The 15681-nt window shown below is 45.5% G+C and overlaps 1 protein-coding gene across 1 annotated transcript in view; it reads left to right on the top strand.

Moving 5' to 3' along the window:
* Nucleotides 1-8140, top strand: part of LOC139417928 (telomerase-binding protein EST1A-like) — a 44555-nt gene extending 36415 nt beyond the window's left edge. The window contains exons 19-20 of the mRNA XM_071166920.1: nucleotides 2751-3206; nucleotides 3311-8140. Of these exons, the coding sequence (XP_071023021.1) occupies nucleotides 2751-2881 (131 nt within the window). The 3' untranslated portion in view covers nucleotides 2882-3206; nucleotides 3311-8140. The remainder of the gene's footprint in view (nucleotides 1-2750; nucleotides 3207-3310) is intronic.
* The last annotated feature ends 7541 nt before the right edge of the window (nucleotides 8141-15681 follow it).

Genomic DNA, 15681 nt, shown 5'->3' on the forward strand with positions numbered 1-15681 from the left:
TCCCTCCGTCTCTCATACCTCCCCTCCGTCTCTCATACCTCCCCTCCGTCTCTCATACCTCCCCTCCTCCCTCCGTCTCTCATACCTCCCCTCCTCCCTCCGTCTCTCATACCTCCCCTCCGTCTCTCATACCTCCCCTCCGTCTCTCATACCTCCCCTCCGTCTCTCATACCTCCCCTCCTCCCTCCGTCTCTCATACCTCCCCTCCTCCCTCCGTATCTCCCCTTGTCTCTCATACCTCCCTCCGTCTCCCCTCCTCCCTCCGTGTCTCATACCTCCCTCCGTCTCCCTTCCTCCCTCCGTGTCTCATACCTCCCTCCGTCTCCCCTCCTCCCTCCGTGTCTCATACCTCCCCTCCTCTCTCCGTGTCTCATATCTCCCCTCGGTCTCTCATATCCCCCCTCCTCCCTCCGTCTCTCATATCTCCCCTCCTCCCTCCGTCTCTCATACCTCCCTCCGTCTCCCCTCCTCCCTCCGTCTCTCATACCTCCCTCCGTCTCCCCTCCTCCCTCCGTGTCTCATACCTCCCCTCCTCTCTCCGTGTCTCATATCTCCCCTCGGTCTCTCATATCCCCCCTCGTCCCTCGGTCTCTCATATCCCCCCTCGTCCCTCGGTCTCTCATATCCCCCCTCGTCCCTCGGTCTCTCATACCTCCCCTCCTCCCTCCGTCTCTCATACCTCCCCTCCTCCCTCCGTCTCTCATACCTCCCCCCCTCCATCCGTCTCTCATACCTCCCCCCCTCCATCCGTCTCTCATACCTCCCCCCGTCTCTCATATCTCCCCTCCTCCCTCCGTCTCTCATACCTCCCTCCGTCTCCCCTCCTCCCTCCGTCTCTCATACCTCCCTCCGTCTCCCCTCCTCCCTCCGTGTCTCATACCTCCCCTCCTCTCTCCGTGTCTCATATCTCCCCTCGGTCTCTCATATCCCCCCTCGTCCCTCGGTCTCTCATATCCCCCCTCGTCCCTCGGTCTCTTATATCCCCCCTCGTCCCTCGGTCTCTCATACCTCCCCTCCTCCCTCCGTCTCTCATACCTCCCCTCCTCCCTCCGTCTCTCATACCTCCCCCCCTCCATCCGTCTCTCATACCTCCCCCCTCCATCCGTCTCTCATACCTCCCCCCGTCTCTCATATCTCCCCTCCTCCCTCCGTCTCTCATACCTCCCCTCCGTGTCTCTCATATCTCCCCTCCTCCCTCCGTCTCTCATATCTCCCCTCCTCCCTCCGTCTCTCATACCTCCCCTCCTCCCTCCGTCTCTCATACCTCCCCTCCTCCCTCCGTCTCTCATACCTCCCCTCCTCCCTCCGTCTCTCATACCTCCCCTCCGTCTCTCATACCTCCCCTCCGTCTCTCATACCTCCCCTCCTTCCTCTGTCTCCCCTCCTCCCTCCGTCTCCCCTCCTCCCTCCGTCTCCCCTCCTCCCTCCGTCTCCCCTCCTCCCTCCGTCTCCCCTCCTCCCTCCGTCTCCCCTCCTCCCTCATATCTCCCCTCCTCCCTCCGTCTCTCATCTCTCCCCTCCTCCCTCCGTCTCTCATATCTCCCCTCCTCCCTCCGTCTCTCATATCTCTCCGTCTCCCCTCCTCCCTCCGTCTCTCATACCTTCCCTCCTCCCTCCCATATCTCCCCTCCTCCCTCCGTCTCCCCTCCTCCCTCCGTCTCTCATATCTCCCCTCCTCCCTCCGTCTCTCATATCTCCCCTCCTCCCTCCGTCTCCCCTCCTCCCTCCGTCTCTCATACCTCCCCTCCTCCCTCGGTCTCTCATATCTCCCCTCGTCTCTCATATCTCCCCTCGTCTCTCATATCTCCCCTCCGTCTCTCATACCTTCCCTCCTCCCTCCGTCTCTCATACCTTCCCTCCTCCCTCCGTCTCTCATACCTTCCCTCCTCCCTCCGTCTCTCATACCTTCCCTCCTCCCTCTGTCTCCCCTCCTCCCTCCGTCTCTCATACCTTCCCTCCTCCCTCTGTCTCCCCTCCTCCCTCCGTCTCTCATACCTCCCCTCCTCCCTCGGTCTCTCATATCTCCCCTCGTCTCTCATATCTCCCCTCCGTCTCTCATACCTTCCCTCCTCCCTCCGTCTCTCATACCTCCCCTCCTCCCTCATATCTCCCCTCTGTCTCTCATATCTCCCCTCCTCCCTCCCCTCCTCCCTCCCTCCCCTCCTCCCTCCGTTTCTCATATCTCCCCTCGTCTCTCATACCTCCCCTCCGTCTCTCATACCTCCCCTCCGTCTCTCATACCTTCCCTCCTCCCTCTGACTCCCCTCCTCCCTATGTCTCCCCTCCTCCCTCCGTCTCTCATACCTCCCCTCCTCCCTCCGTCTCTCATATCTCCCCTCCTCCCTCCGTCTCCCCTCCTCCCTCCGTCTCTCATACCTCCCCTCCTCCCTCGGTCTCTCATATCTCCCCTCGTCTCTCATATCTCCCCTCCGTCTCTCATACCTTCCCTCCTCCCTCCGTCTCCCCTCCTCCCTCGGTCTCTCATATCTCCCCTCGTCTCTCATATCTCCCCTCCGTCTCTCATATCTCCCCTCCTCCCTCCGTCTCTCATACCTTCCCTCGGTCTCCCCTCCTCCCTCCGTCTCTCATATCTCCCCTCCTCCCTCCGTCTCCCCTCCTCCCTCCGTCTCCCCTCCTCCCTCCGTCTCTCATACCTTCCCTCCTCCCTCCGTCTCCCCTCCTCCCTCCGTCTCCCCTCCTCCCTCCGTCTCTCATACCTCCCCTTCTTTCTCTTCTTTCCTCTCTCCCAGACGGTCCAGTGCGTTTGCGTCGGGAGGTGGTTCTCCTGACAGATGACCGTAACCTGCGGGTCAAAGCCCTGACCAGGAATGTGCCGGTCAGGGACATTCCTGCATTCCTCACCTGGGCCAAAGTGGGCTGAACCGGGTCACACACAGACCACGTCCAGAGCACCCAGACAACCAATCAACTGCTGATAACCGCTGGCCACCTTCCACACCACCTTGGAGTGCAGAAGGAGAATATACGCTAATGCAGAAGAGAAGACTGTTGGAGGGAGAGAGACGAAGGAGAAACTCATTTTTTTTTGGGTGGAGTGGAATGAGTTGAATTGTCTGAGAGCTTTTTTCTCCTCTCGTTGTGGTGAGGTGTGTGTGTTAATAACTGCTTCTCTCAGAGGGAAGGAGGAGGGAGGACAGGAGCAGAGAGAGATGCAGGAAGAACTGTAGAAGAGAGAGAGAGAGGAGGTGTGTGTGTTAATAACTGCTTCTCTCAGAGGGAAGGAGGAGGGAGGACAGGAGCAGAGAGAGACGCAGGAAGAACTGTAGAAGAAAGAGAGAGAGAGAGAGAGAGAGGAGGTGTGTGAGTGTGTGTTATTATCTGGCTTCTCCATTCCAGCCGTGCGCCCTTCATAACTTCTGCAGTGTGTTCACAATGCCAGCAGCAGTATTTACCTCTGTGGAAACGACAGAGCAGAGAAGGAATAGAGAGAGAGGTCTGAGGGCTGAGGAGGAAGGCCGTAGCCTGACTGAAGACTTATCACTGGCTGTGTGATTTGTCTGTTTAACTGACATCTTGTCTGTAACCCCAGAGCAGCACAGAGAGAGGCCCTGTAGTGGCAAAGAGGGAGGCTGTGGTGATGGGTTACCAGGTTCTGGTGTATTAGATTAGGGGATTGGTACCCCCCCACCTTAATCTCCTTGACGCGGAGCCACACGCTCAGCCTCGGATGGCCAGGATGTGGTTTGCATCCCAGTTGCCCAGCAACAGTGTTGGTGATGTTGGTACCCCCAGCAGCTTGATGGTAACGGAGTCATTTCCAAGTTGGGGTTTCTATAAAGGAGCAGCTTTAAAAAAAAAAAAAAATCAAAAGACGAAGAAAATAGACTTTTTCTGATTTAGCATTGTGGATGTGGCGGTGTGTTTTAGTTGGTGTCCATTGTGTGTGTGTGTGGTTGTGTTTGATGTTTATGCTCTACAGAAGAGCTCGTCTTTCTGCTTACATTTTTTTCCACCCACAAATCGTTTTGGTTTGTTTAAGTTTTTTTTAACAAGTCAAATAAGATTTGAATGTTTTATTTCATCATACATTTAGTTTGTTTCTCTTGGGTTTTTACCACCACCTGTGGGGTAACGCAACAGCTTGTTCAGCTTCTATTCATTATATATCTATTTTTCTTCACGTTGAGTATAGAACTCTGCTGATCTGAGTGAACATATCTAGACTGGCTAGATATGTTCAGTAACGTGTTTGTGTGTGTGCGCGGATTTCTCGGAACTGGTAATTGGCGGATTTTTCCCCACTCACTAAATAAAAAAAGGTAAGCCGATAAATACAATTTGCCTCAGCCAAATTGTCCGGAAGAATCCCATTTGCTTTTTTGTTGTTGATGGAAATACATTTATTCGGCCCTGCTTATCGGCCTGTAGGTAAATGTGCACAATTAAGTGGAGTTAAATTGTCGCGTTCCTTCTTCCCAGTCGTCCTATCTTCCCACGGCATACAGAGACCTGAACATCACCTGTCAGACAGAGCTGCTGCTGCTGAGAGACTGGTTCAGCTCGTTGCTGGACTGAATAGCACTTGTATAAGCCCAGTTATTATTACGCAACAATTTATGCAATCGCGTGTTAACAGTTTTGATTACCACAAAATGTTTTAATGACCTATTTTTATTTCTCAACTGGTATGCCTTATTGAAGTGTGCCTCCAATTTGAGTGCATATGCAACGGTAAGCAGTCTATCAGCGCCTCACCCACCACCTGGCAATGTGAGCTGGAGGCATTTTGAAAACAGTGCTTTCAGAAAGTATTCACACCACTTGACTTTTTCCACATTTTGTTCTTAAAAGCCTGAATATAAAATGGATTTGATTTTGTGTCACTGATCTACAGACAATACCCCATAATGACATCACAATACCCCATAATGACATCACAATACCCCATAATGACAAAGTGGGATTATGTTTTTAGAAATGAACTAAAAATGAAAGGCTGAAATGTCTTGAGTCAATAAGTATTCAAACCCTTTTGTTATGGCAAGCCTAAATCCGTGCTTAACAAGTCACATAATAAGTTGCATGGACTGACTGTGCAATAATGTTCAACATGATTTTTAAATGACTAAATGACTCATTTCAAGCAGGGAGATTTTCCAACGGTTCTCAAAGAAGGGCTATTGGTAGATGGGTAAAAACCAAAAAAAGCAGACATTGAATATCCCTTTGAACATGGTGAAGTTATTAATTACACTTTGGATGGTGTATCAATAAACCCAGTCACTACAAAGATACAGGCGTCCTTCCTAACTCAGTTGCTGGAGAGGAAAGAAACCACTCAGGAATTTCACCATGAGGCAAATGGTGATTTTTAAAATGGTTACAAGGTTTAATGGCTGTGATAGTAGATAACTAAGGATGGGTCAACAACATTGTAGTTACTCCACAATACTAACCTAATTGACAGAGTGAAAACTATTCCAAAACATCCCATCCTGTTTGCAATAAAGTAATACTGCAAAAAAAATTGGCGAAGAATTTAACTTTTTGTCCTTAATATAAAGTGTTATATTTGGGTCAAATACAACTTATTACTGAGTACCACTCTTCATATTTTCAAGCATGGTGGTGGCTGACACTGGGAGATGAATTCCCCTTTCAGCAGGACAATAACCTAAAACACACACACACACTGGAATTGCTTACCTAGACAACATTAGATGTTCCTGACTGGCCGAGTTACAGTTTTTACTTAAATTGGAATTAAATCCTATGGCAAGACTTGGAAATGGCTGTCTAGCTAGCAATGATCAACAAACAACTTGACAGAGCTTGAACAATTTTTTTGTAATAATAATAATGTGCAAATCTTGTACAATCCAGGTGTGTAAAGCTCTTAGAGACTTACCCAGAAAGACTCACAGCTGTAAACGCTGATGAAGGTGATTCTAACATGTATTGACTCAGGGGGTTGAATACTTATCTAATCAATATATATATTTGTGTTTAATTTTTCTTTGACAGAGTATTTTGTGTAGATCGTTGACCGAAAAATCAATTTTAATCCCAGTTTGTAACGTAAGAAAATGTGGAAATAGTTAAGAGGTGTGAATACTTTCTCTGAAGGCACCCGGAAGGTTTTACTTCATATTATGAGGCGTGTCTTACAAAGGCAATTATTTTATAAAGACTTCCTCATTACGCCATTTCTCTCCTATTCTATTGGTTTTTCATATCAACAATACATCGTTAGATCCTCTTTCTAAACAGAGATGATGATCTGAGATGCACTGTGTTTACAAAAGTATGTGGACACCACTTCAAAATAGGGGATTTCGGCTATTTCCGACACAGCCATGCAATCTCCATAGACAAACATTGGCAGTAGAATGGCCTTATTGAAGAGCTCAGTGACTTTCAACGTGATGCCACCTTTCCAACAAGTCAGTTTGTCAAATTTCTGCCCTGCTAGAGCTGCCCCGGTCAACTGTAGGTGTTGTTATTGTGAAGTGGAAACGTCTAGGAGCAACAACGGCTCAGCTGCGAAGTGGTAGGCCACACAAGCTCACAGAACGGGACCGCCGAGTGCTGTCGCATGTAAAAAAATGTGTCTGTCCTCGGTTGCAACACTCACTACAGAGTTCCTAACTGCCTCTGGAAGCAACGTCAGCACAAGAACTGTTCATCGGTAGCTTCATGAAATGGGTTTCCGTGGCCGAGCAGCCGCACACAAGCCTAAGATCATCATGCGCAATGCCAAGCGTCAGCTGGAGTGGTGTAAAGCTCGCGGGCAGTGGAAACGTGTTCTCTAAAGGGATGAATCACGCTTCACCGTCTGGCAGTCCGATGGATGAATCTAGGTTTGGTGGATGCTAGGAGGACACTACCTGCCCCAATGCATAGTGTCAACTGTAAAGTTTGGTGGATGAGGGATAATGGTCTGGGGCTGTTTTTCATGGTTCAGGCCCCTTAGTTCCAGTGAAGTGAAATAATTACATTCCAGCACACAATGACATTCTAGACGATTCTGTGCTTCCAACTTTGTGCCAACAGTTTGGGGAAGGCCCTTTCCTCTTTCAGCATGACAATGCCCCTGTGCACAAAGCGAGGTCCACACAGAAATGGTTTGTCGAGATCGGTGTGGAAGAACTTGACTGGCCTGCACATTGCCCTGACCTAAACCCCATCGAACACCTTTGGGATGAATTGGAACGCCGACTGCCTAATCGCCCAACATCAGTGCCTAACCTCACTAATGCTCTCGTGACTGAATGGAAGCAAGTCCCCGCAGCAATGTTCCAACATTTAGTGGAAAGCCTTCCCAGAAGAGTGGAGGCTGTTATAGCAGCAAAGGGGGGGGAACCAGCTCCATATTAAAAGGCCATGATTTTTGGAAGGAGATTTTCGATGAGCAGGTGTCCACATATTTTGGTCATGTAGTGTGTATATATCAAACGGTGTTTTCTCAAGAAAATGCCTTTTTTTATTTGGCAGCTTCATTACAGGAGTTGCATGTTTGGTTAAGATGAATAAACATAATCTAAATGTGATTTCTGTCATTCTGAACACCGTGGGTGAATGCACTAAATGGGTTGATGCAGCCGATGCATAATGGGCCGCTAAAATTTTCAGATGTCGTCTGACGTCATCAATTAAAACGTGTCCGGTCACTTTGCCCGGCCCCTACATTTTGCTTAAGGAAACCCCTGGTTGCGCAAACAACTCTTCGTGCATTTGAACCCGCGTCACAGTACTTTCGCAACCATACAACGTCCCACACGCTGTAAACAAATATAACATCTGTGAATGACATTTACCTGACGTAAATGTTTACGTCATGTCGGCATGCTGTGATCGTTTTATTATGCGTGCTCACGTTGTGTTACCAGTTCTACAGACCGTCCAGTTAGTTAGCCCTCTGTTTATTACCAGTCTATATGACAGGAACACACGTCTGTAACAGTCTGTTAGCCAAGTCTATGAACAACTACAGATAACATTAGTTGATACTCTCGATCATTTGGTCTTTACCTTTGTGTGTGCGTGTGTGTACACTTTTAATTTATTCAAGAATATTTGGGTGAAACTAGCTAGCTAACTGAAATCACAGGCCTGCATGTCCTAGCCTCTCAATGCTTTTCCATTTTCTGTTTGAATAAAGTACTTGTTTTGATTCAAATCAGTTGTCTGTTTTATTGTATGTGTATGTGGTTGTGGTGCGCAATGATGTGTTTACATATATACTGATGTGGCAAATCCTTTAGATGCAAGCACTCCTTCAAACAAACGTGAGGACTACTTACCCAGGTGCAGCGACATACAGCGGTCCTGTGTGAAGAAACCAAAGCCTTTAAAAAATAAATAAAAAGTTAAGTCACACAGAGGAGAAATCACACAAGTGTCGAGTGTGCATTAAACACATCACGAGTGCAAAGAATGTGACAAATGCTTCTACTGCAAGGAGCATCTGGTGACTCACACAGGGGAGAAACTTTAGTTGCTCTGCATGTGGAAAAGGCTTCACATCAGCCTCTTCTCTAAAAAAAATCCAGCCATTGACTTCACACTGGAGAGAAATCGTATCAGTGCCAAGAATGTGGCAAATTCTTCAGAGTCAAGCCAGACTTCAACAAGCATATAGGTTGCAGTGTGGGGGTACCAACCAGGTTGTAGTGTGGGGGTACCAACCAGGTTGTAGTGTGGGGGTACCAACCAGGTTGTAGTGTGGGGGTACCAACCAGGTTGTAGTGTGGGGGTACCAACCAGGTTGTAGTGTGGGGGTACCAACCAGGTTGTAGTGTGGGGGTACCAACCAGGTTGTAGTGTGGGGGTACCAGCCAGGTTGTAGTGTGGGGGTACCAGCCAGGTTGTAGTGTGGGGGTACCAACCAGGTTGTAGTGTGGGGGTACCAACCAGGTTGTAGTGTTGGGGTACCAACCAGGTTGTAGTGTGGGGGTACCAACCAGGTTGTAGTGTGGGGGTACCAACCAGGTTGTAGTGTTGGGGTACCAACCAGGTTGTAGTGTTGGGGTACCAACCAGGTTGTAGTGTGGGGGTACCAACCAGATTGTAGTGTGGGGGTACCAACCAGATTGTAGTGTGGGGGTACCAGCCAGGTTGTAGTGTTGGGGTACCAACCAGGTTGTAGTGTTGGGGTACCAACCAGGTTGTAGTGTGGGGGTACCAACCAGGTTGTAGTGTTGGGGTACCAACCAGGTTGTAGTGTGGGGGTACCAACCAGGTTGTAGTGTTGGGGTACCAACCAGGTTGTAGTGTTGGGGTACCAACCAGGTTGTAGTGTGGGGGTACCAACCAGATTGTAGTGTGGGGGTACCAACCAGATTGTAGTGTGGGGGTACCAGCCAGGTTGTAGTGTTGGGGTACCAACCAGGTTGTAGTGTTGGGGTACCAACCAGGTTGTAGTGTTGGGGTACCAACCAGGTTGTAGTGTTGGGGTACCAACCAGGTTGTAGTGTTGGGGTACCAGCCAGGTTTTAATCCTTGTCATATGAAGAGAAATTTGATAAAACGTATCAATGCTCATCGGCCATTGGACATAAATATTACACAACAAGTTGGAAATCGCAAATTCAACAATGAGTGGTTTGGAAGATATCAGTGGCTAACTGCATGCATTGCAAAGCAGTCACTACCAATACTATGCATGCCAGTCTTTCTAGGCTAAGAGTGGGGTAGAGTGACTACCTCACTTATTTTTATAAGAAACACTAATGTGTTGAATCCAAAATTGTTTGCTTAGTCAAGTTACACACAGCACTGACACACACACTTACCCCACCAGGGGTCTTTTCACAGTCCCCAAATCCAGAACAGATTCAAGAAAGCGTACAGTATTATATCTAGCCATTATTGCATGAAACTCCGTTGAACAGCAAACCTGGTTTAAACAAAAAAAAAAACAGATAAAGCAACAACTCAGGACGTATTTCCCCTATTGGACCTAGTTAGTTTGTATGTATTGATATGTTGGTTACCTGTGTCTTTTTTAAATGTAGTTCTGTTCTTGTCTATTCATGTTCTGTATTACATCATGTTTCATGTGGAACCCCAGGAAGTGGAGCTGCTGCTTTCGCAACAGCTAAATGGGGAACCTAATAAAATACCAGTGGAGAGGGTGTGTGGTCCAAGTCTGGGTTTAAAGGGTCTCTTTTCCAAGCTTAAAAAAGCATAAACATTTATATGCCAAGGACCAGAAAAGGTTGAAAATATTGGCCATACTGTCAATTCGGCATGACTTCTGCCACGTTCAAAACAACTGGAAACTCAGAAGGAAAATAAAGAAGCACTGACTGGGAACGGTCATCCAACTCAGGCCTCGTTCTAGAGCTCCGACCTGAAGATCACTGACGTCATGACTCAACCTTGTTTTTTTTCCCCCAGAGTTCCCAGTTGTCTTGAAAGCAGCATAAATTCAGAGAATACTGGACTTTGATGACAAAGTTTGATTACAAAATTTGCCATGAAGGACCGCCGCGCCACCTTCCTGTTCAAGTGAGCACAGCAGAACAAGATAAGTCCAATCTTGTCTTGTATGCTACTGCATAAATTATGTAATATGCCAGGTACATATGTATACTGTAGCTAAAGAAAGTAATACTAAGTGTTGTGTAGTAAGCTGTTAGTAGCCCCTCATAACTTAGCCTACTTGACTTGGTGGTGTCTGCTTATATGCCCCCTTTATTTATCCTAAGGTTCTGACTTGGTGTACAGGGAGAACACTAAGAATGGACAGGTTCTGAATTCTGTCGCTGCACATTTCAAAAGCGCTAAACAAATAGTTCTATTGACTACATCCATCCTAGCTCACTGATTAATGTCTTAGTCGAAATTACAGATGGCCTCTTATCTGCTTGTTGTCCCCTTATGCCATAGTTTGTACATCTCAATTGTCAGTAGAAACCACGTTTGTTTAAGCAAGTCAGCCATATCAGCTATGTTTTTTTTTAAATACAGTAAATGAGGCTGAATTAACTGTTTCGCTCCCAGACAAGGCCCCGCTGATAACCAGGTGTAGCGGTGGTAAGGGTTCCCTCCATGGTGCTGATAAGAAAGCTCTACTGTTGGGACAGCTTTAAGTAGGACTTAACAGTTTGTGGTCACCGTGTGTTACTGTTATAGTGAAATGAATGTATTGTTTAGTATTGTGTAGTGGCTTTGCTGGCATGAATTTAAAACAATGTTGGGGAGTTTGCCCCACCAAGATTTACATGCTAAAATCACCACTCATTAATTAGTACGTCACACGTATTATCTCAGACACCACTAACCTGATCATTTAGTTACGTTACAGCCTTACTCTAAAATCTATTAAATCGTTTCCCCCTCCCTCATCAATCTACACACAATAATGACAAATCAAAAACATATTTTTAATAAATGTTTGCAAAAAGTGAAACATCTAATTGACATAAGTATTCAGACCCTTTTACTCAGTACTTTGTTGAAGCACCTTTGGCAGCGAGTCATCTTGGGTGTGACGCTACAAGTTTTGCAAATCAAAGTGTATTTGTCACGTGCGCCGAATACAACAGGTGTAGTAGACCTTACAGTGAAATGCTTACTTACAGGCTCTAACCAATAGTGCAATAAAAAGGTGTGTGTGTGTAGGTAAGTAAAGAAATAAAACAGTAAAAAGACTATATACAGTAGAGAGGCTATATACAGTATAGAGGATATATACAGTAGAGAGGCTATATACAGTAGAGAGGCTATATACAGTAGAGAGGCTATATACAGTAGAGAGGCTATATACAGTAGAGAGGCTATATACAGTAGAGAGGCTATATACAGTAGAGAGGCTATATACAGTAGAGAGGCTATATACAGTATAGAGGATATATACAGTAGAGACTATATACAGTAGAGAGGCTATATACAGGAGAGAGGCTATATACAGTAGAGAGGCTATATACAGTAGAGAGGCTATATACAGTAGCGAGGATATATACAGTAGAGAGGCTATATACAGGAGAGAGGCTATATACAGGAGAGAGGCTATATACAGTAGAGAGGCTATATACAGTAGAGAGGCTATATACAGTAGCGAGGATATATACAGTAGAGAGGCTATATACAGTAGAGAGGCTATATACAGTAGAGACTATATACAGTAGAGAGGCTATATACAGTAGCGAGGCTATATACAGTAGAGAGGCTATATACAGTAGAGGCTATATACAGTAGAGAGGCTATATACAGTAGAGACTATATACAGTAGCGAGGATATATACAGTAGAGAGGCTATATACAGTAGAGAGGCTATATACAGTAGAGACTATATACAGTAGAGGCTATATACAGTAGAGAGGCTATATACAGTAGAGACTATATACAGTAGAGAGGCTATATACAGTAGCGAGGCTATATACAGTAGAGAGGCTATATACAGTAGCGAGGCTATATACAGTAGCGAGGCTATATACAGTAGAGAGGCTATATACAGTAGAGAGGCTATATACAGTAGAGAGGCTATATACAGTAGAGAGGCTATATACAGTAGAGAGGCTATATACAGTAGAGAGGCTATATACAGTAGAGAGGCTATATACAGTAGAGAGGCTATATACAGTAGAGAGGTTATATACAGTAGAGAGGCTATATACAGTAGAGGATATATACAGTAGAGAGGCTATATACAGTAGCGAGGCTATATACAGTAGAGGATATATACAGTAGAGAGGCTATATACAGTAGAGGATATATACAGTAGAGAGGCTATATACAGTAGAGAGGCTATATACAGTAGCGAGGATATATACAGTAGCGAGGATATATACAGTAGAGAGGCTATATACAGTAGCGAGGCTATATACAGTAGAGAGGCTATATACAGTAGAGAGGCTATATACAGTAGAGAGGCTATATACAGTAGCGAGGCTATATACAGTAGAGGATATATACAGTAGAGAGGCTATATACAGTAGAGAGGCTATATACAGTAGCGAGGATATATACAGTAGAGGATATATACAGTAGAGAGGCTATATACAGTAGCGAGGCTATATACAGTAGAGGCTATATACAGTAGAGAGGCTATATACAGTAGCGAGGCTATATACAGTAGAGAGGCTATATACAGTAGAGAGGCTATATACAGTAGAGAGGCTATATACAGTAGAGAGGCTATATACAGTAGAGGATATATACAGTAGAGAGGCTATTTACAGTAGAGAGGCTATATACAGTAGAGAGGCTATATACAGTAGCGAGGCTATATACAGTAGCGAGGCTATAAAAGTAGCGAGGCTATATACAGTAGAGAGGCTATATACAGTAGCGAGGCTATATACAGTAGAGAGGCTATAAAACTAGCGAGGCTACATACAGACACCGGTTAGTCAGGCTGATTGAGGTAGTATGTACATGTAGATATGGTTAAAGTGACTATGTATATATGATGAACAGAGAGTAGCAGCAGCGTAAAAGAGGAGTTGGCGGGTGGCGAGACACAATGCAGATAGCACGGTTAGCCAATGTGCGGGGGCACTGGTTGGTCGGCCCAATTGAGGTAGTATGTACATGAATGTATAGTTAAAGTGACTGTGCATATAAGATAAACAGAGAGTAGCAGCAGCGTAAAAAAGAGGGGTTGGGGGGGGTGGGGGCACACAATGCAAATAGTCTGGGTAGCCATTTGGTTACCTGTTCAGGAGTCTTATGGCTTGGGGGTAAAAACTGTTGAGAAGCCTTTTTGTCCTAGACTTGGCACTCCGATACCGCTTGCCATGCGGTAGTAGAGAGAACAGTCTATGACTGGGGTGGCTGAGGTCTTTGACAATTTTTAGGGCCTTCCTCTGACACCGCCTGGTGTAGAGGTCCTGGATGGCAGGCAGCTTTGCCCCAGTGATGTACTGGGTCGTACGCACTACCCTATGAAGTGCCTTGCGGTCGGAGGCCGAGCAATAGCCGTACCAGGCAGTGATGCACACCTGTATTTGGGGGGTTTCTCCCATTCTTCTCTGCAGATCCTCTCAAGCTCTGTCAGGTTGGATGGGGAGCGTTGCTGCACAACTATTTTCAGGTCTCTCCAGAGATGTTCAGTCGGGTTCAAGACTTCTAGTGGTGTTCTCCACATGGCCAGACTTCGAGTGGTCTTCTCCACATGGCCAGACTTCTAGTGGTCTTTCCACATGGCCAGACTTCTTGTGGTGTTCTCCACATGGCCAGACTTCTAGTGGTGTTCTCCACATGGCCAGACTTCGAGTGGTCTTCTCCACATGGCCAGACTTCGAGTGGTCTTCTCCACATGGCCAGACTTCTAGTGGTCTTCTCCACATGGCCAGACTTCTAGTGGTCTTTCCACATGGCCAGACTTCTAGTGGTCTTTCCACATGGCCAGACTTCTAGTGGTGTTCTCCACATGGCCAGACTTCTAGTGGTGTTCTCCACATGGCCAGTATTCTAGTGGTCTTCTCTCATTTTAATGCTCTTTTGCTCATCCTTGAAAAATGACTTAAATAGACACAATTCGACATACTGTACAAACAATTATCTAGGCTTTTTTTTACCCGATTTTTCTCCTCAATTTCACTAAGTAGCTAACTAAAGTGTAGTCAGTGGCTCGCTAACACGGAGAAACGGGACTAAATAAATTCATGGATTGGACACGGGTCTCGGATTTCGTTAGAGATGACATGCAGGATCTTCCTGCAGGAAGTTGTAGTCTTGCTGAGGTGTTCTATGTTGCTAATTAGCGTTTCAAATTCGAGAGTAAATTGAGGCTAATATATTGATAAAACTCTACCTTCTTTGCAAGAAAATTACACGTTTATCAAAACGTCACGCCCTGATAAGTCCACACGAAACACAGACCTTATATGAAGTAGTTCTAAAATTATACTCACAAAAATGAATGGTGAAAAAACGTATGGAAACGTTACTGGGTTTTACCGCTCGGTTTTGTGGGTATTATGACACGTCCACTGTGCCTGACTGCAGCGCTGCCCATGAGAACACAGCCTTGTGGCCACTAGAGGCCTCTATCATTCTCTATGAGCAAGACCTAGCAAGAATAAGGCCGTGACCTCGGCGATTTCTCTTCAAAATAACAGTCCCTAAATGAATTTTGTAAAAAGAAAAAAAAAAATTATATATATATTGTAGCAGACTTATACTTTTGTTTAACAATATAAAAAAAAATAGTTGATAGCCTTAATACCACAAATAATATTACAAGTAATGATACTAGAGATATATATATATATATATATATATATATATATATATATATATATATATATATATATATATATTAATATACACTAAAAGTGTCACTGCTCAATTTTCAGAGTGGCTAATCAATTTAAATCCAATCGTTTATATTTATATATATATATATATATATATATATATGACCCACACACAAATCACATATCTCATAGAAATACTTGTATTATTATTTATTTAAGTGGTATAAAAATATATATCGATAATTGTGCACATGTTCCATAATTTTCGCCCTAATTAATAATTTGCAAAGTATAAAGGATTAGGACTCTTATTCTGAAGGATTCCCCAAAAAATCCGTGACCCAGAAGTACTTAATTATTCTTGCTAGCTTCACAGCCGTCTCAGTACAATCAATTTTCAGACCGTACTTTACTGTCTTTGGTTACATGTTTTGAACAAGAGTTGTGGGTTTTATCTATGTTTTTTTATGGGAATTTAAAAAAGGGTCTGACATTTTAATCTGTCCCCAAA

This window comes from Oncorhynchus clarkii, chromosome 10 (genome assembly GCF_045791955.1).
Source record: "Oncorhynchus clarkii lewisi isolate Uvic-CL-2024 chromosome 10, UVic_Ocla_1.0, whole genome shotgun sequence".
NCBI lineage: Eukaryota > Metazoa > Chordata > Actinopteri > Salmoniformes > Salmonidae > Oncorhynchus > Oncorhynchus clarkii.